At 33.1% G+C, this 21,495-nt stretch overlaps 1 protein-coding gene across 2 annotated transcripts in view; it reads right to left on the reverse strand.

The window, feature by feature from the left end:
• Positions 1-21,495, reverse strand: part of SEMA3C (semaphorin 3C) — a 205,004-nt gene that overhangs the window by 85,757 nt on the left and 97,752 nt on the right. For both annotated transcript variants that reach the window (XM_047694856.1, XM_047694855.1), the window contains exons 5-11: positions 19,617-19,736; positions 12,180-12,270; positions 8,301-8,420; positions 6,758-6,900; positions 5,392-5,506; positions 2,520-2,589; positions 403-547 (exon numbers count right to left, since the gene is read on the reverse strand). In XM_047694856.1, the coding sequence (XP_047550812.1) occupies positions 403-547; positions 2,520-2,589; positions 5,392-5,506; positions 6,758-6,900; positions 8,301-8,420; positions 12,180-12,270; positions 19,617-19,736 (804 nt within the window). The remainder of the gene's footprint in view (positions 1-402; positions 548-2,519; positions 2,590-5,391; positions 5,507-6,757; positions 6,901-8,300; positions 8,421-12,179; positions 12,271-19,616; positions 19,737-21,495) is intronic.

A 21,495-nucleotide genomic window follows, 5' to 3' on the forward strand; every position in this document is an offset into this window, starting at 1 on the left:
AATTAATTCTTGTATGGTTATTCCTTTATTAAAATAGGTGAAATTCATTAATATCAGGAAGGGTTACTAAAAGCAAATACCATTCAAATTCTTTCAGGCTGACACCAAAATGTTAACACTTTCCAAGCTATGGCTTTTATGCGAATAAAATTAGGAAATATCTCTGTCCTGTTTCATATATCCAGTTGTCTTAAAGTCTAAGAGAGATTTTATTAGTAATAGTACATAGAAAAAAATTGTAGATGGTGCTATATTTGTAAAGTCCCAAGTGACCTGAAAATTATAATGAGTTTATCAGTTGGTCTATGGCTGTATTTAATAAACATGAACATGATATTCATATCTTGTTAAATTATATTTACTAAAAACCAAAATAACAAAGAAACATTCCTGGATACTTACAGTTCCAGGGCGAGGATATGGAATTCTACCCTGATAGGAAATCAGCTGATGATTTGGCCCTTCTTTATGGGCAAAGGGCCCATTAAACACAGTCTGTATATCAGATAAATGATACACACACACTGCTGATCCTTTAAAAACCGAGCTAAAAAAACAAACAGAAAGAGATCTATTTTCTTATTTTTTTAACTTTTAAATACAATTTTAAAAAACAGATAAAGTTTGTGATAAAAGTTGATATAATTCATCATAGAAAACTTGAATGCTACAATACACACTATAAAGCTAAAAAACTTCTATTATTTTGAAATAAGCCATTGACACATAAAATATTAAAACATTTAATTCATCCATGGAGGTAGTAGGCAGTAATAAGTTATAAAAGAGTCATCAATGTTCCCAAAATATAGGACTAGTAAAGAAATTTCTAACTAGCTTATCTTAATAAGAAAAAATAAACTGATGATTTATTTAAAAATATGAGTTTGAATTCTAAGTCACCGTCAATACAATCTATCATAATTTAACTCAGAGAAATAAATCTCATTAAGGGAAAATGGTATCTCTTTGCCTTAAGATTATTTTAATGTGAGAATGTTCCTACATGTATCCTAAAGAGTAGCTAGAAAAGTCTGTTGTCATAGTCTCTGTATTTTCCCTGTTAGTAACAGAAAAAAACAATAGATTCTGAAAGAGATTCATTACATTAACTTTGTCAATAAAATCTCATAGAATTTGTTTGGATCGTTACTAAAGACTATTTCTGTTGTTACTAAGGCAGATTGACTGAAACAAACATTGTGATTTATATATATCTCCTAAATCAGATGCTTAATGGAAAACTTAGATGCCCATTGGAAAAAACAAGATACATTATTAATCATTAGCATCACTGACATTAGCATCAATGTCAGAAATGACAATTTTGAATTTTTCAAAAAGCTACTGGGAAGAAAACAAACACTATAGAAATATTTTTGGGGGACGAACATTTTCTTCTTAAGAATTTCGTTCTTGGGGCGCCTGAGTGGCTCAGTGGGTTAAAGCCTCTGCCTTCAGCTCAGGTCATGATCCCAGAGTTCTGGGATCGAGCCCCACATCAGACTCTCTGCTCTGCGGGGAGCCTGCTTCCTCCTCTCTCTCTGCCTGCCTCTCTGCCTACTTGTGATCTCTGTCTGTCAAATAAATAAATAAAATCTTAAAAAAAAAAAAAGAATTTGGTTCTTTTCACTTTGTTCAATTCCTTGTGAGTTAAATCAAGACTACTTTCTCTGTTAGAACAGGAGTTAAACTGTCCATCCTGAAGGACATCTTTTTACAAGTTTCATAGGGCAAGTGTAAATATGATTTATAATCAATATTTCTGTGATTTTCTTTTACTTTGAGGGCCCATTAACAGTTTACAATTATGCTGTGCTTGCCCCACTGGAAGAGAATGCTAAAATCTTTAAGTTTCTGCTTTATAATTGATGGTCTCATAAAAGGGACCCATTGTATTCCTCATTGGCCATGTCACAGCTGGAGTATTGTGTTGCATTCTGAGTAACATTCCAGTGTAAAATGAGTAAACAGAAGCATCTCTACGAAAGGGTGAGAATATGGCAATTGTCTGGAAATATATGACAATTGGGACTGGATATCCCAGAGAAGTTAGAAAACATTAAACCTATCTCCAAATATATGAAATACCATCATATGGAACATGAAAATTAGTGCAGTATTTTATTAGTTTCTGAATAGTCATCATTTTAGATTGCTCCAGAAGTAAAATTTATTTTAATAGAAACACCAAAAGTTTTAGGTGAAACATTAGTCTTCCACTTACTTAAAACTTCCACTTAAAACAAAATAGCTTACATACTTCCTGCATTATCATTCATGTTTTCCTTTCTTTGAGAAAAATAGCATATAGTCATCAAAAACACTGTTCAAACCTATTTTGAAAGTGTTAGTTCAGCTTAAACATATTTTGGTAATCAAGCAAAAGTAGTAAAACAGGATGATTACATCCTGAATGTTATGTAAAATTAAAAGTTGAAAAGAATATTTTGTAATAATTACTATTACTCAATAAAGTTTATTGTTTAATCCATAAGCTGTAATTGTTTAATAATTACCTTGATGTTGTAAAAATGCCATACACTAGTGTTGTCCTTGGATTATCAGTTTCGAGTAGAAACACATCCTCTATAAAAGGAAAACATCACTCTTTGAAAGTTCCCAAATATTAACTGTATTTTAAAATTTTACCCTAAGAAAATAATTTCAACTATGAAAAGTATTATTGAGATAGGTATTCCGGCGGCATCATTATAATCTGGAAACAACTAAATGAACTCAATGACAGGCACATGGTAGAGTAAATTAAATAAAATATTATACAAACACAAAGTGGTTTATAAAGACGGCAAACTTATGGAAACCATGCTAATGAAGTAATATTAAATGGAAAAGGCACAGTGGTATATAATATAGACGAGAACCATGTAAACCGTAAACCTATACACCACGATACAATAAGATCACCAGTGTGTGTCCATGGTTAGCAGAAATATAGAAATATTGTCTTTTTTCTGCATGTTCTCTCTCTCTTTTTTTAAGATTTTATTTATTCATTTGACAGACAGAGATCATGCGTAGGCAGGGAGGCAGGCAGGGGGTGGGGGTGGGAAGCAGGCTCCCCACTGAGCAGAGAGCCTGATGCGGGCTTGATCCCAGGACCCTGAGATCATGACCTGAGCTGAAGGCAGAGGCTTAAACCACTGAGCCACCCAGGTGCCCCTGTTCTCTCTTTTTTAAAAAAGATTTATTTATTTATTTTAGAGAGAGAGAGAGAGAGAGAGAGAGTGTAAGTGGGGGAGGGGCAGAAGGAGAACAAGAAAATCTCAAGCAGACTCCCCATAGAGTGTGGAGCCCAAGGGGCACTCTGTCTCAGGAACTATGAGATCAGGACCCATGACATCACAACCTGAGCCAAAATCACAAGATGGACATTTACCTGACTGAGCCACTCAGGTGCCCCTTTTTTCTGCATTTTCTAAATGTCCTTTAAGGATAATATGCCACTTTTTTAAAATTTAAAAAGTATTACAAATCATAATTTTTTTTTGACCTAGGGTTAGAAGTTGGAATGTGGAAGAAAACCTTTTTTTTTTTTTTTTAAGAAAACTCTTTCAACATGACTTTTTTTCTTTATATAAAATAAGACTTTTTTGGTTTATGGTCAAAAGAGCTATTGGTAGCTTAATTTAATCAATAATTCCCCTAATGACAAAAAGTTTAAAGTATATTAAGGCAAAGCCAAACATATAGGTAGTTTGGTTCAGTAACACATATGAGAACCTGGAAGTAGATTTCTGGTGGGAACCCTTAGTTAACAATCACCTGTACAGTTAAAAGAAAAATTTGAATTTAGTGACACTTTTGCAAATTAAGATTCTTGCTGGGAAATACAAAGAAAGATGTGTTTATTTTAAATTCACAATAAACTTAGGACTTCTTAAGCAATAAATTAATAAAGAGAAGACTTTCCATATGTGAACAAAAGGCTAAACTGTCTGGCTTTCCCTAAAAAAAACCAGGTAAGACTGAAATACCCTAAGTCATTAAAACATAAACATACTTGCAAAGAATTTGGGGACTATAATGTGTGAGCAGGTTATAACACAAAGTCATACTTGGAACTTTCTTCTAGAAAAGCTGATGCAGGGGTCCCTGGGTGGCTCAGTCGGTTAAGCCACAGTCTTCCACTTAGGTCATGATCTCAGGGTCCTGGGATTGAGCCCTGCATTGGGCTCTTTGCTCAGCGGGGATCCTTCTCTCTCTCTCTCTCTTTGCCTGCCTCTCTGCCTACTTGTGATCTTTCTCTGTCAAATAAATAAATAAAATCTTAAAAAAAAAAAAAAGCTGATACGAAGACTTTTGTTTCTATGATCAATACACTGGCTCGCTTTTGAAGAGTTCAGCTACCTATTCCAGTTTCTACAACTGCTAGAACCAGATTTTTCTATATTGTAATGCATTTTTATTGCTTACCATATCACCTGCCTCAAAATCTGAGAATAGCCAGCATTTTACATTTTAATGGATTAAAGCAAAATAAAAGTCATTTCTAAATGGCACTTAGTAAACATGACACTATGATGTATATCAAGTTATTCTGATTAAAAAGAGAACTGTTGGGGCACCTGGGTGGCTCAGTGGGTTAAAGCCTCTGCTTTCGGCTCAGGTCATGATCCCAGGGTCCTGGGATGGAGCCCCACATTGGGCTCTGTGCTCTGCAGGGAGCCTGCTTCCCTCTCTCTCTCTCTCTGTCTGCCTCTCTGCCTACTTGTGATCTCTGTCTGTCAAATAAATAAATAAAATCTTTAAAAAAAAAATGTCATTTAAAAAAAAAAAAGAGAGAACTGTTCCTTGGTAGAAAGGAATAAGATTGTTAGTCTTATTTGACCTGGAAAGTATCACCCTCTTCATGTCACACATGCTGAGAATACTTAATCCCAGGGTCACCAAGGAGGACCAAGACTAGAGAATACATCTATAATTTCTACTCTGACACGGTCCCAACCAACCTTGATTCTGCTCAGTAACTATTAAAATATATAGCTCCATTCTCATACCAACTGATTTCAAATCAGAATATTAGGATTTAAATATATATGAAATGCATAGTCTTTCAGATAAGCAAAAATATATCATTATTCATATGTAAATTATGCAAGTACATCTTTCGCTCTCAAACACACACACACTTCTTTATATATCATGGTGAATTCAATGAACTAAATGTCTCAGTAGTGCACTCAGAGGCAAAACAGATTTAAAAAACACTTAAGGAAATTTATGAACAGTGTCCGGATCATTCATTCAAATTGGCAGATTATTTATGCTTAAAGCATTCATGGAAAATACACCCTCTTCTGAGAGGTTATTAAAATAAACTTTACAAACTCTTTTTCAAAAAACATTTCTCAATCTCACATCATGTACCTAATTCATCAAAGTGTGTTTCTGGGCCGTCTTCATCGGTTACAGAGCACACCAGCCTCGCTTTTAAGAAGGTCGTCCACTTGTTGACAAGGCTACGCAGTCCCCCAGTGTCATTCTGAAACCATTTTGAAAACACACTTCAGATAGCTTAAATAAATATTCAAGTGCATTAAAAATTCAGCTTGGACTTGGATTACTTGAGGATTTGTTATAATCTGAAGGGTGGAAATGCTAACTACATGTGCATACCAGTGAAGATGAATATTTAAGATCTACAGTATTCATAGCTATACTAATAATTTTCTATAGTATGGTATCAACTGTAAATGTTTCAATTTATATATGCCCTAAAGCTTTCTAACTTCAACAGTGCATGGAGAAAATATCTGGAAATTTATGGAGAACACATAATCTAATTTGTCCTAATAACTCATTGTCTTCAAAATGAACATAAATTTTTGTATACTGTGAAGCTTGCAGAGTATACTGTGGTCAGGAAAGTGGGCTATACTTATACCAAGTGGTCTCCAATAGCTCTATTTTCTCTCCTTCATTTCTCTGTGTTATCGTTTAATCTTCAGTATTTCCAATCAGATGCTTCACTAGATATATTTCTCCAGCTAGGGAAGGGAAAATGGCATTTGGGTCATTCACAAATAGTCTCTCCTGATTTTTTTTTTCTGTATGCCCAGAAGCTTTTCACTCCTTCTGCAGGCTCTACTGCCTTGTTCCAAATGACTTAAAAGCAGATGAGCTCCACAATTAATGGAATATTATAATATTTAAAAATAAACTATTTAAAACACTGAACACTTTAAGAAATACTTTTGCACGAAGTATGTTAGTCATAAATAAGTCAGGGCAACCCTATAAAACTATTTGAGAGGGCATCATGAGTTTTTTTGAGTTGCTATGTATACTTGCTATTTATATCAGAAGACTATTTTGTTCACTGTTTTTAATTAGGACTATATTTTACTAATGCACTTCTTTTCATTAGAAAATGAAAAGTTCCTCAATAACTGTCTTTACTGAGGTTTTGCTGTATTTTGTTCACAAGAATTATTGTTTCTTTCTATAACATACAATTTAGCTATTTGTTTTCAATACAAATGCATTAAATGCAAAAAAATTAAACAAAAACCATTTATTTGTGTAAAACCATGACAACAGTATTTCCTTGAATTAAGCTTTTTTATCTCATATGACTGATGTGAATAAACAGTAAATTAAAATGTCTCCCTCAATATTTCATTAATTTGTAACTACAAATAAAAGTGGGAAAATAAACTATCAGCAAAAGAAAACATATTTGTATGATTTGAATTTGTGTCTTTCCTCAAATTAGGACAAGATTAATACTTACAGGACATATTCTAGCAATCATGGAATGAATCTGTTTTGTGCTTCTGCTATTGTCAGTCAGTTTCTCTTTGAAGAAGAAGTACACCTTAGCATCATTTGGATCTGTGCCATCTGGGATCACATGTGCATCCACAAACATGGGTTCTGAGGAAAAAATACAAAGAGTATATATATATATCCTCCTGATGGAAATCCATCTACGGTTCATGCAAATAGATCACAGGCATATGGCTTCTTCATCTTTGGTATAGAAGAATAATTCCATGTTCATAGGCAGAATCTAACAGCAATAATTGTATTCACACAACATATTGTCTTTGGAATGTCAAGTGCTACAAAATATATCTATAATAGCTTAAACTATTTTTTTCCCTGTCTGCAATACATTCTAGAAGTTCAGTAAATGCAAAAATCCTTTGTGCCGGTTCGAGTTCTAACAAATCAAAATGCTTTTCTACCAGCTATATCCCGTGGAATTGAATGGTCATTTTATAGGGGAAAAAAAAAGTTTGTTTTTCGAAGTATAGTTTTCCAATCTAGTGCATAAAAACTCAAATTCACTGAAGCAGAATGTAGAGCCGGGAGTCCAAGATCTCAAAAACGTTTTTTTCTTAAGACAGCATATGAAATGAAGGGGAAATTTTTCAAGGAAAAAAATGCAGTCATCTGAAGACATAGAGGGATTTTTTATTTCAAGAACAAAACAAGTTTTAGAATACTCTATTTCCAGATGTACTGGAGTCATAAATTGAAGAAGTAAATGGACAATAGCTGCTTTCTTGTGCCTGCCTATCAGTGAAGTAAGATGCTGAACTGCGATGATTCATGCTTTGCTGTGCAATGTTAAATGAATTGTCAAATTTAGGGTCAGCTAGAAATCATCCCCAGGGTGAAATGACAAAGATTGTAGTGGTTTCTTCTTCTAAGCAGCAGCAACCGATTGAAATTGTACATTAAAGTCAAATGAGCATCTTTCATGATGTGAATGTCATGTGACTCTACCCCAAATTAGAAATAAATGACTAGTGATAATCACAAAGTTATCATACATATGATTTCTGCTAAGTATTAATCAATTATTAAAAATTATACATACCAGTTTTATCATTGAAGAATCTAAGTATAAAACAAATATGAGGAGTTCCTGAAAACACCCTAGTCATTATATCTAACTGTCATAAATTTAGGAAAATCTTCAGGTTTGACATTATTAAAATTTTCAAGGAGACTAAATGAATAAATAGCATATTTAATTGTTATATACTACAAGTAGACAACTGGAGAAGATTCTTGCATATGAGCCTGTTTAGTAAATATCATTGTCATTTTTATTTATTAATTTGTGATAATTATATGACAGTTAATAAAGAGTTAGAATATGAACTATGGACTACTTCAAGTATTTATTTTTCCTAAATATTTAAAGTCATAGAGTACAGAATTGTTACATCACAGTTGATTTTTTCAAACATTTTAACCTTTCTTCATTATAGAACTAAATCAGTTTAAAGCATGATTCTCAAAATGCAGAAAATGTTTCTTACCACTTAGCCATTTGGAATTGTGCTGATCAGTTCTGACTGCATTCCTCTTGGTTAAACTTCGAAAAATAGCAGCATCTGTGCCCATGAAATCTATATACATTCCAGAGAAAAGCTCCTCATCTATAAAAAAGTAAGAAAATGTCAACACAATTTTAAATGTTTTTAAGGCTATTTTAAAAATCAAGGAAAACTCATTTATTAGGTAACCTCACACATTACAGAGTGTTTATAATTGTTGGTTTCCATTGTCCATTAAATTAAAAAATTGGATTAAATTTAATCTGGTCTCATTATTGCCTGTATGATTACCAAAACAATTTTATTCTACATAGAAATAAAAATTCTTCTGCCTATACTTAATTATACTAAAAACCTAAGTTTATACAGTGTGCATCAAAAATGACAGAAATAATATGCATAAAGTTAATAAAATAGCCTAATTATTACTTTCTTTTAATAAGTCAAAAATACTATAAGAGAACACTCAATTTCTAATTTTGGCAAGAATTAACCAAGTGGGAATTAGGGCTAAGTCATTTAGTACCCTGAATCTCTACCTTCTCAACTTTAAAATATGGGAATTGGCTTATGATCTCAAAATTTTTCACCATGTGTTAAAAATTCCATGATTTCACTACATAGGTTGAAAATACTAGTTTTTATTGTCAAGATATTATTAATGATAAGGTTATTTTATCCTTAAAAGTATATGTTGTAATTTTTAGTGCTAGAAGTTTTCTATAAGGTAATTTTTCAATTACAATACACAATATTATTACTAACATTATGCTAAAAGTATAATATTATATTAATAAGCCACATGTAGTTTGACACATTAAGCTTTAAAAAACAGAATGCAGAGATAAAAAAGAAAATATATTTTAAAATTAAATTATCATCATTAATGGCAAAATCAGATCGTTTAATCTGTATTTGCATAACATTAGATTTTGAGCTTATTTAAGGTCCATATTAATTCCTACCCTAGTAAGGACAGTAAGCATTGAATTGCTATGTGTAACCCCAGAATAAAAAAAGTAATTAAATGTCTATTTAAAAAAGAATAAAATGTATCGGGTCTGACCCACTGAACCACTGTGCAGCTTTTTTCTCTGACTGATGTTCTACAATTACTCCCCTGGCTATCTTCAGATCATGGTCATTTTGGCAGGACTGAAACATTTTGAAGCACTCCAAACTCACTGCCTAGTAATAAGCGATACCAATTAACCCAGGATAGAATGGAGAATGAAATGTTTTTAATATGTGCTCACGAGGTCATGCACTGGACCCCTACCGGTTAGCAAATGGGTATCAGCCATTGTGTTGCCCAGTTCTGCTTCCTAGTGGCGGTCTGAAACCCATGGAAACAGATTATAGGAAGATAACAAACGTTCATGAAAGCATTTGGAGCAATTTAGCTTCATTTTGTGAATATTTGTGTAGCAACAGCTCAAGTATTCTATAGACAGAACAGTTGTCAAATTAAGATAACTTCGTAATTAACTATTTTTCATTTTTACTATATTGATTATCCCCAAAATGGTGGGTTATAAATTCCTGCTTTTCAGTAGATCGATTAGCACAGATATTATCCTATCTGCTTCCAGGAAGAAAAGGAAAAGGACACTCAGAGGATGGTGTATGGCAGGGAGGGCTGATTCTAATCCTACTGTACCACCTCATTATTTATGTTAAAAGCCTACTTGCCTTGTTGGCGTCATATCCTGTCTTAAATTCTTAATAATTTTATTTTTTTAATTTTCTTAAAGATTTTACTTATTTGTTTGAGAGGGAGAGAGAGAGAAAGAGAGAGAAAGACTGAGCGAGAGCGTGAGAGCACGGGGAGGGAAAAGCAGACTCCCCACTTAGCAGGGAGTCCAACTCTGGCTAGATCCCAGGACCCTGGGATCTTGATGTGAGCCAAAGGCAGACACTTAACCGACTGAGCCACCCAGGTGCCCCTTTTATTAATTTTAATAGCAAGTTAGGAATAATAAAGCTTCTGCTTTATTTTGTATAAGAAATAATTAAATAATTAACATCACTTTAAAAAGAATTTTGAGTAGGGATGTATTTTTCAGAATGTCTGTGCTGGTTTATGCAAATAAACTGTGCCTTTTAACTTTTAATTCAAAAATCCTTTGCTTTCCAATTTTTCTTCTACTGAAAAACCTCCTGAGGCTCTTGATAGCTTAAGAGATATCATCTAACTTCTTGCTGTGTTACAACAATGACATGAAAAAAGAAAAACAACAAAAAAGACCCTCTAAAGTTGAACACTGGTTTACATACCACAACTATATTATGAAATTTGAAATTCTTCAGTTCTCGATGTTTCTTGATCCTTTAATATATAGAAATACTTTAAATAATCTGTGTTATTTAGTGCCTTGCACTAGAACAGAAATGATCAAACCCCATATGGCAACGTGAGATGACTACAGAAATTCATTATGCAATATTGGAGACAATATTGGAGATAAGTTTAGAGGGATAATCAGTAGAACAAATAAAATGACAAATACAAGCTACTAAACTTATTCCTCCTTTCTGTTTTCAGTTTTGAGGGTAAGCAAATCACTTATCCTAATGTTAATCAAAATATTAAAAGATAAGGGCGTCTCAGTGGCACAGTCGGTCCAATGTCTGACTCTTGATTTTGGCTCAGGTCATGATTTCAGGGTGGTGGGATCAAGCCCTGAAATGGCCTCTGTGGTCAGCACGAAGTCTGTTTGTTCCTCTCCTTCTACTCCTCTGCTCGCTCTCTTTCTCCTTCTCTCTCATAAATAAATGAATAAATAAATAAATAAAAAATCTTAAAAAAAAAAAGAGTGTAAGAATAAAAATTGAAGTCTCAAATCCTTGAAAAATGAAGGTCAATAACTAAATTAATTTTGTAAACAAACCCAATTCTTTAAGGACAAAAATATTAAATGATTTATCAGTTTAACAGGAAAATTTAAAGTGTTCTGCTTTAAATCTTTTTTGTTCTAAATGATATTTGATGACTATTAGTATTCACAGATCTTTGAAGTTTATTTTCATAGAATTTAACTTGAAATAAGTGAAAACTCTATATTTAGCTAGTATTACATATATATCATCCCATTTCGATAGGTGAATACAGTTTTCTTCCTAATGGAAAGACTTTTCAAGACATTGCTTTTATTAAATAATATTCAGAAGCTTATCTGAAAAGTTTCTGCATCAGACATAGCTGAATATCTTGTAATTTCAAAGCTTTCTAATTTTTGCTCCTAAGGATATCCATATGCATTTTATTATTCTTTCATTTGAAAGAAATATCATTTTAATCATTTGTAAAATATTACTAAAATATGAGAAAAATGGGTATACTTAATACAGAAAAGAACTACAGAAAATATTGAAAATTACTTTATAATATATATCATTCTTTTTTAAGATTTTTATTTATTTATTTGACAGAGAGAGAGAAAGAGAGCACAAGCAGAGGGAACAGGCAGAGGGAGAGGGAGAAGCAGGCCCTCCACCGAGCAGGGAGCCTGATGTGGGTCTCCATCCCAGGACCCTAGGATCACGACCTGAGCTGAAGGCAGCCACCCAATCAACTGAGCCACTCAGGCATCCCTATCACTATGAGTATATGAACACACTCTTTTTGGTAAATGGTTGACTTGCTCTAGAAGTGACAGCATCATCATAGTGAATGAAAAAAATACATGTTTATCACTCCATCGCAAGTTCTTGCAACTGATAAACTACAATTTCTCAGCTCACAACTTTCTGTTACCTCATTCTTCATATGACTATCTCGATGGGCATACCATGTCATGCATTTATTTTAGTTTCCCTTTCATTTGGTATTTCCCCCTCCCTATTTTATTTTCCACTTACTGATCATAACAGACACTGTGTTCACATTGGGGTTGAAGGAGCAGCGTCCTTTTCCAGATTCACACTTAGAGTCAATCATAAAAACTTGGTCCTTTATTATAGAAAAAACAGAAATACAGCAACAATAAATAACTTTATATTTAGTTAACCAATTTGCTCTTTAGTAAAACAAAGCATCATCATAAATAATATGCTTTCCATTTGTTTCCTTATGCCTCTTCAATTTACTTTATTAAGACTTTCTTGGCCTATATGAAGAAAACATCTGGAAATGATAAGCAAACTTCAGCAGGCCAAAGTTCTCATCCTACTACCATCTACATAAAGCTGATCCAAAAAGTTCTTCTCAAATCAGTACCAGAAAACAAACAAATAATACCAGCAAAAACCACCTGGGAATCAAGGATCATTGTAAATCAAACTAGATACATTGAAAATTAGCCAAAAGAAGAAAATTGTCCACAGAGAAATAATCTATACAAGGATTATAACACTTCCAAAAAAATCAAGACATTTATATATATAATATAATATATATAATATAAAGTTTATATTACTAGTTAACTTTGTTATATAAGCATTATGCTAGATTCAACAAAGTAGAATTCATAATTTAGATAAAAATGTTTTTTTACTCTTTCATTCATTTAACAAAAATTTATTGAGTATTCACTATATGCCAGGTATTATCAAAACATTAGGAATACAGTAAATAAAATAGACAAAAATCTTTATCCTCAAGTAACTTATAATATAATGATGGAGAGTATAAATATACAAAGGATAAGTACAGAAAATATAGAATATGTTAGATGGTGCTCAGTGTTTAGGAAAAAAATTTAAGCAGAAATGGAACTTGGGAAACCCAGGATTGGAGGCAGTGATTCAATTTGAAATATGATGGTCAGTGTAGCCTAATAGAGAAGGAATATTTTGTTGGTATATTTACCTTTTTATTAAACAAAGTTAGCAAAAGCTACTACTAAAATTTAAAGACAAAATTTTTCACTTTTGTAGGTTTGCATTAGATGATAGAAGATCTTAATTATAAAGCTAAGCTTTTTCAAAATTTTCCTGAAAGAAATTCAGGCTCAATATTTTTGAGTATGGAAACGAAAGGATCAAAACATTGCTTTAAGAAGATTGGGTCTTACCTTGGTGTTTTAAGAAGATTAAGAATGGCAATTTTATTTTATTTTGCTTTATTTTATTTTATTTTTAAGATTTTATTTATTTATTGGAGAGAGAGAGAGAGAGAGAGAGAAGCAGGGGAGGGCCAGCCAGAGGGAGAAGTAGATCTCTCGCTGAGCTGGGATGCTGTTGTGGGGCTCCATCCCAGGACTCTGAAATCATGATCTGAGCCTAACCAACCGAGCCACTGAGGCACCCTGAGAATGGCCATTTTAAAAACAGACACTGGATTGAAGAAATAGATTTGCTTTCACTAGCAATAGTCCAGGAATTAGGTAATAATAATCTGACATGTCAGGATTTCAGGGATCATGGTAACAGCAGTAAAGATGCAAGAGAAGTTGTAAAGTAAAAATCAGCAGACTTGGCAATCAATTACAGATCAGATGTAGTTCAGGAAGATGAAGAAAAGAAAGACTTCTGAAGTTTTGAATCCTTAAAGAAAATAAAACTAGTTCATTTTTGTTACACTGAGTTTAATATGGTGGCAGGACATCCCTGAGATTTTAGGGAATCGTAGAGTTTAAAATGAATCACAGTCCTCTTGCCTGGAAAGGTCTTATAAAATGATCCTCTTCAACGAATTAACTCTATAGATGAGGGAAATATAACTCGCCCAATGTCAGGCAGCTAAATAATGACAAAAGTAAAATTAAAGTTCAGTCTCCTCAAAGCATAAGTGACTCTTAATCTCACAAAACAAATTGAGGATTGCTGGGGGGAAGGAGGTCGGGAGGGGGGGTTATGGACATTGGGGAGGGTATGTGCTATGGTGAGTGCTGTGAAGTGTGTAAACCTGGCGATTCACAGACCTGTACCCCTGGGGATAAAAATACATTATATGTTTATAAAAAATAAAAAAATAAAAAAGATTAAAAAAAAAATGAAACCTGAAAAAAAAAAAAGTTCAGTCTCCTGACTCTTCACTATGTCTGCTTTCCAAAAAACTTAGTATTTACAAAATGACTAAACTAAACAAATGATTGAGGAAAAACAATAAAATTTAGTAAGGCCAGTTGTGATTACTTAGTCAGAGACATACACATATTTTACAACAAATGTGAGAGGTGGCACTGCAGGAATTGATGAAATTGTTTAGGTACCACTTGCTCTCCACTGAACTACTCCTCCATTGTTCAGCATCATTTCTCACACAATTTGAGTCTAGATCTTATCACCAGAAAGAGTGTGGTCTACCTGAATATCACTAATTCATGCATGCAGCAACAATTCTCCAATTTCATCTCCTAGGAACCCATTTCATCAGCCTTCTCTCTTCCTGACTTTCTTTGTTAACCCATTTAGATTCTGTGCTCTTTAGTTTCACTAATTTTTTGCAGAAATATTAAGTTCCTTAAATCTCTGATTTTTTTCATTGAAACCACAGCCTGGAAGGGCATGTCTGTCTATACATTCTCCATACTTGTTCCAAACATCTAAGCATTTTGCAGAAAGTGATTCTTCAAAGTAAATTCAACATAATATAGATTTGTGATCACCAACACAAAATGGATCCTCTGTACTGCTCAGTAAACTTTCAAGGATACTCTATCAACTGGTTCTTCCGTTAATAATTTCAAACCATTGTCACTATAGTCATGACAATCACCCAATTTGTTCTTAGTTCATATGATGAACAAATAATTGATCATAGGATTGCAGAGTAAGTATTGCAGGCATTAAATGAGACATCTTTAATTTCTCACTCCAAACACATAAATGAATATACACTAACACCCACTAGTACATGAGAGGAATTCTTTCTCTTACTTTAAGGTCATTCCACCAATGTTTTGGATCTCATCGTATCCAATCTTCTTAGGCAACTTATACTTTCCATTATCTCCCCTCTTTCTTGAATCTTATTAACTGGAAACTTTATATCATCATTTAAAGAACCCATTCAGTTCCTACACATTACTCTCATTGAGAATCACATTTCTTAAAGAATCACATATACTCATCACCATTTCCTGACTTCTCACTTTCTTCTCAATCCATTTCAATTGGGTGTTCAACCTCAATTGTTCTATTGAAACCCTTTTTTAGATCCTAATGGCAACCACACTACACAATTCCTGTTTCTTTTTTAGACTTCATTTTACTTAGATTCTCAATGATATTTTAGATTGCTACCCATTCTATCTTTTTAAAAAGACTTATTTTTATTCTGAGAATGAATACATTTTTGTTTTTTCCTTCCTACTTGGAGGGTTCTTCTTCTTCCCTGGCTGTTTCTTCTTGGTCATGTTCAAAGGTCCCTTTTTCTCCATCTTGCCATTAAATTAAGAGACCCTCAAGTTTCAATCATAGTCACACTTCTGTTTTCACATTATTCCCTCTCTGCATGACTAAACCCATGCATTGCTTGGGTTTCAGTTACTCTTACAAAACAATGGCTCAAACATTAATATAGCCAACTGTATATTCAACTGCCTACTTGACATTTCTACTTGAATCTTTCAACAGCAACTCAAACTCAAGAGAACAAAGCTCAGGCTTAAAATCTTAATTCAAACATGATTCTCTTTGTTGCATCTCATCTCAGTTCATGACAAATACATGACTGAAAAGGCCAAAAATAAAAAACAAACAACAAACAAATATCTGTATCATTGTAAATTTACTTTTATATAGCTAAATCCACTAATTATCAACTATACTATTTATTCTATACTTCATGCCTATTTTTCTGTCTTTATTGCCACTCTCTTTCTTTCTTGAAATATTACATCCACTCTCTAACTGATCTCACTATAGGCCTCTCATTCCCTCCCCACCTTAAATCATTTGTAATGCAACACACAGGTAAAAACATAAGCCTTGCCATACCATTTTCTTTTAAGATCATTACAGTCATTACAGTTGCTCCTCCTTTGACACAGGATAAAGACCAACATCTTAAATGTAGCTTACAAGTTCTGAAATAATTTTGTTTTTGCCATTATTCTCATTAAATAAATACCTACTTATAGACTGGATCAGTGAGAAAAACAAGTAGGACCAGAAAGAGAGTAGGTGGTGAAAAATTAGGAAAGAAGGCATAGCAAAATGTCTCAGGTTATAGATGTCAATAAAGGCATTGAAAAACAGAGGGCATGACCAACATATTATAGATTAGTCTAGGAGAAAGGATGCTGATTAGAGGAGTCAGTTTGATCACTGAGGAATCTTGGTCACTGAGAAATAGTATTAGTTTATGGATGGTAATGAAAGTCAGATCAGAAAGGCTTAATAATGACAGGAAAAACAGGAAATATAGCCTACTAGTCTAAGAAGTTTTGTGATGAGTAAACGTGAGAAAAAGAAAAAGTTGAGAAAAGTCACAGATCTGAGATAATGATTTTAAGGAAAAGAAACATCCTATTTTAAAACAGGAGAAAGAGTAAACACGGGAGAAAGAAAACGAAGATAGTAAACAGAATAATGAAGGTCATTGATCAAAGAAATTTATTGATAAGGAAAATCCACAACTTTTCCTCTGAGAAGAGGAAAGCTATGAATAGATACATAAACAGATAAGTTGGGTGACTAATTTGCTTCAAAAGGCTCTGGGAATAATTTGAATGCCTGTGATATTCTTGGTCATTCAAAGATAAGTTTATCTGCTTGATGACTGACAAAACCAGTGGCTTAAAGGGTATTCAACTGCTGGAACCAATGTATGGAGATATCTGATAAAATCAACCAGAAATGAGATGTAGTAATATTCTAAGAATATGCAGCAAAATTAATCAATTATAGTTTTTAAACTAATGTTTTATTCATTATTTCAAGTCATTATGTACTTGTGTTGCTTTTTTTAGGAACAGAAGACAGAGAATGAAGAGAATAGACAGAAGAGTGGTACCATGGTTAGGAATTGATGTAGCAAGGATTCGTAGGCTCTTTGGATAGGCTCTGCAAAAGCTCTGACTCAGTCTCACAGAATAATGGAAGACTCATAGGATATAATGAAAGTGTATGTGATGTTCCAAGTGTGAAGTAGGCTCATAAAATATCCAAGAACCAACGCATTGCTATTTGATAGGCTGATAGAAGGTGGCAGATAATGTCTCAAGAATAAAACTGAATAAGTAATGATTGTGCCATCCTAATTTGGTTTACTCTCAAACTGGTTTGAAATACAGGATGAAGGCCATATCTTTATACCTGCACATGGTGTTACTAGTAAGTACTAATTCTGGTCATTACAAAATATTAGTGATATTTTTTAGTGATATTATAGAAAGAATATTAGTGATATTACAAAAAATCAGTGATGCATAAGAAGGAAAATTCTCTCAAAATACAACTCTCTGTATCATGTGGTCATTTTATGCTCAGGGATCTTTTATCCTAAAGAAAACAAATACAGGAGATGCTTGCTAGACCATGCATTCTATATTTATGTTATTATTTATATACTACAGATATATAAAAAATGATGTTATGGTGAAACCCTTTGACTTGAATCAACTATACACAAAGCTTAAAATTCATAACACTTTTCCTACTTAAATTGGCTCTTATGATGTTCACATATTATTTAAAGAGGTTAATTAATGGAAATGCTTCCCCCTTTGAAATATATCTTTTGAAGTGAGACTAAAGTAGTTCATATTTAGTAAAGTGATTAAATTTTATTCCATGCTGGTTTTCCAAAGGAGATTATTTTTTGGACCGACTTTCCAATTAAGCCTCGAAGTGCATAGTGGGCAATTTGTACATGGGAAAATGATTTTATTTGAAATCTGTGCTCTGCAAACTGTTATGCTATTGTTGGCCTGTACAGTGACTGCACAGCCTTCAATGGAGTGTCTGACAGATTGCAGACGTCTGGGGCAGTAGTTTATTTAATCAATTGATCACAGGCATGTGGTTCTAATGACAAGCTCAATGCAGCCAACTGTAGTCTTCCAAGAAGCATAGCTTTACTTTTCTTCAAGAATTGTAATATTTCATATCATGTTGAACCACTTGGAAATGCCTCATTTGGGGTCAACTTATAATTACTCAGCTATTTTTAAATGACTTTTTATTTACCAAAAGATATGTGTGTATAAATACCATGTCTGAAAAAATTAATAGTAAAGCAATATAAAGAGAAGCATTGTTCAATTATATTTGTACTTGAGTACATTAATCTCTGTGAAAGGAAAATAAACTTAATAAGGTGTATGAGTAGCAACATTTAATCTTTTTTACAGTTCTAAACTCTAAAACTGACATTCTTTAAGAACTGGACATTCTAGATTTAAGTTGCATATGGAAAACAAAGCCAGATAATTTGAAATAATTAAGTTTTTTAAATGCTCCTATTTAGTAAAACAACATGTTCGATTAAAGGAAGGAGGAAAGGCTCTTTTGCTCTGATGCATATTTTCCTTAGTCACTAATTACAAACTCAGAAAAACACAGTTTTAAGTATCATTGGTGAAGTTCAACCAGCCTTTATTTGTCTATACATATTAGGTACATACTTAGTGTTTAGCAAATGCGTTTGTTCACAGAACCCCAAATCATTTTAACTAATGTAAGAATAAAGCTAGAAAAGTCTAGTGTAGACTAATGTTGGTCTAAAATGAAAGCATTATCCACTAACTATAGAAAGTTCTTTTCAGCAAGGACACTTGGGCTCCCTGCTTTATGTATCTCGTATAGGTATCTCATTAAAGTTTACCAAGTTAATTTAAAAGTTAAATAAGAAATTACTTAAATTAGCTTTAAGAAAGTGAGGTTATACTATAATATTTCTATAATTTGGAACAAATAGTATCAATACCTTTTTTAAAGTTACACCATTTTTCTTTCTTTTATCTTTTGTAGCTTTTTTATTCAGAAATATATATATTTAGTTGAAGGCAAAAGCCACACTTCAGTAATTGTGGGGGACAGCAATCAAATTAAATATATTTTGAGTTAAAAGGGCTTGAACCTTTGATTGATTACAACTTTTTTTTATTATTATGTTATGATTACAACTTTTTTAGATTCAAATACAGTTTTTTTAAAAAAGATTTTATTTATTTATTTGAGAGAAAGAGAGTGAGAGAGAGCATGAGAGGGGAGAAGGTCAGAAGGAGAAGCAGACTCCCCATGGAGCTGGGAGCCTGAGGTAGGACTGGATCCTGGGACTCTGGGATCATGACTTGAGCCAAAGGCAGTTGCTTAACCAACTGAGCCACCCAGGTGCCCCTCAAATACAGTTTTAAGAAATCTTTGGCATTAACACCAAAACTAACAATGAAAAATTGTTTCACTTACCTCTGATCTCCTCCCTCTATTCAAATAAGTACACACGGGGCTGAAAGCACCACTCCCACAAACATACAAGTGAGTGCGATTGAAAGCCTGAATTACACGGACGAAGTTCCCACAGCCATGCTGAAAGAACAAATGAGTAAGCAGTTAGCAATACAGTGACATTTATTGTTATTTCTAAGTAGTACTCTCACACTCCACCATATATTTCCTTCCTGCTCTCACTTTTTTGTAGTTGTTAGGAGATAAGAGAATAGCATGGTTTATTGGTTTACTTCAGGAAGAAGGTAGTTCAACTTGGATAATGAGTAAAATGGTATGTCACTCTCATATTTCAATATTTTATATACTGTGTAAGTTTTTATGTTCTGAAACTTAATGAACTTATTCTTTATCTGAGAAAGTTGAGAAACTGAAAAGTACACCAAATTGTCTCCTCAAATTTTCATCAAAATGTTACATGTGCACACACATGTTATATAAAAATATTTTGAACAAAACTGCCTATACTACACAATGGCAAACGCTACTGGCTTTTACAGTTGGCAAATAAAACAGACTGTTAAACACATGCCAGCGCTGTGATGTAATCATTGTCTCTCTGGCCTTCATCCCCTAAAATACTTTCTCCCCCAGTTTTTTTTTCACCTACTCCTAGTCCCACCATTGGAAAAGGTGTCCTTTGTTCACTCAATGAAATGCAAAATATTACTGTAATTTTAAGTTGACTCTGACCATGCAGAAGTATGTAAACACGGTTAGCACCAAAGGTAGGTTTCTGTGGCTGAATTAATCATTGTGTGTTGTGTATTGCTAGGCTCACTATCCCTTGTTGATTACCAATTAAGCAAGCCTGAGATTGAATGTGGTTTTCTTCAGTCATTTTTTTCACAAAGAACATCATGAAAATGGTGTTAAAGGGGTGCCTGAGTGGCTCAGTTGGTTAAGTGTTTGACTTCGGCTCAGGTCATGATCTCAGGGGATTGGCATCAAGCCCCATATCAGGCTCCTCCGCTCAGCATCGACTCTGCTTCTCCCTTTCCCTCTACCCTCCCCCCTGCTGGTGCTTTCTCCCTCTATCTCCCTCAAATAAATAAATAAAATCTTTAAAAGATAAAAGATAAATAAAAATGATGTTACAAGGACAAATTTTTTTATTAATAGATATATTAAAAGGTAGCAGTGGTTTTCCTTTTCAGACAGCATATATTTCTTCTTTTTAACTCTTCTAGGTACCATATTACTAATTTTTTATAAGCACATTTATTATTTATATTATTAGGAAAGTTAAAAAAAAACCCACAATTCTCCTAAAGTACAAGTTAGTTTTTTTTAGAAGTCAAGTTTAAAGTCAATATTATTTTATTTTTTTCATAATATTCTCCTTTTATATTATTACTTGCTAGTGAATATATGCTTATTTTTATATGTAGTAATTTTATACAATTTCTATTATGGATTTTATATGAAACAATCAATCATTCGCTCTGTTGTCAAACAAATTAATTCTTACACACCAGACTATACACTTCATTTTTATTTTAAGACATCAAGAATTTTTGTTAAATATATAGTGTCACTCTGTCTTGACACCTGTTTATAGGGGCACCTGGAAATTGACTACATAATTGTAGATGATAATGTGTTTCTCTGTAGAAAAAGAATAGATGAAGTATGGTGTTTATATAATATGTCTATGTTAAGGTTATCTGTGAGCAATGAGACTTGTGTTTATTTTTTTCACATCCAAGTTCAGTCATTCTGGGATTCTGTATATACTATTTCCCCACATAAGACATGAATTCAATTCTATTAATAATAGATTATATGTCATCTTGAGTTTTGTAGACAGTTTACTGTCATGAATTACTGGTATTGGTAA

Source organism: Lutra lutra, chromosome 11 (genome assembly GCF_902655055.1).
Source record: "Lutra lutra chromosome 11, mLutLut1.2, whole genome shotgun sequence".
NCBI classification, from domain to species: domain Eukaryota; kingdom Metazoa; phylum Chordata; class Mammalia; order Carnivora; family Mustelidae; genus Lutra; species Lutra lutra.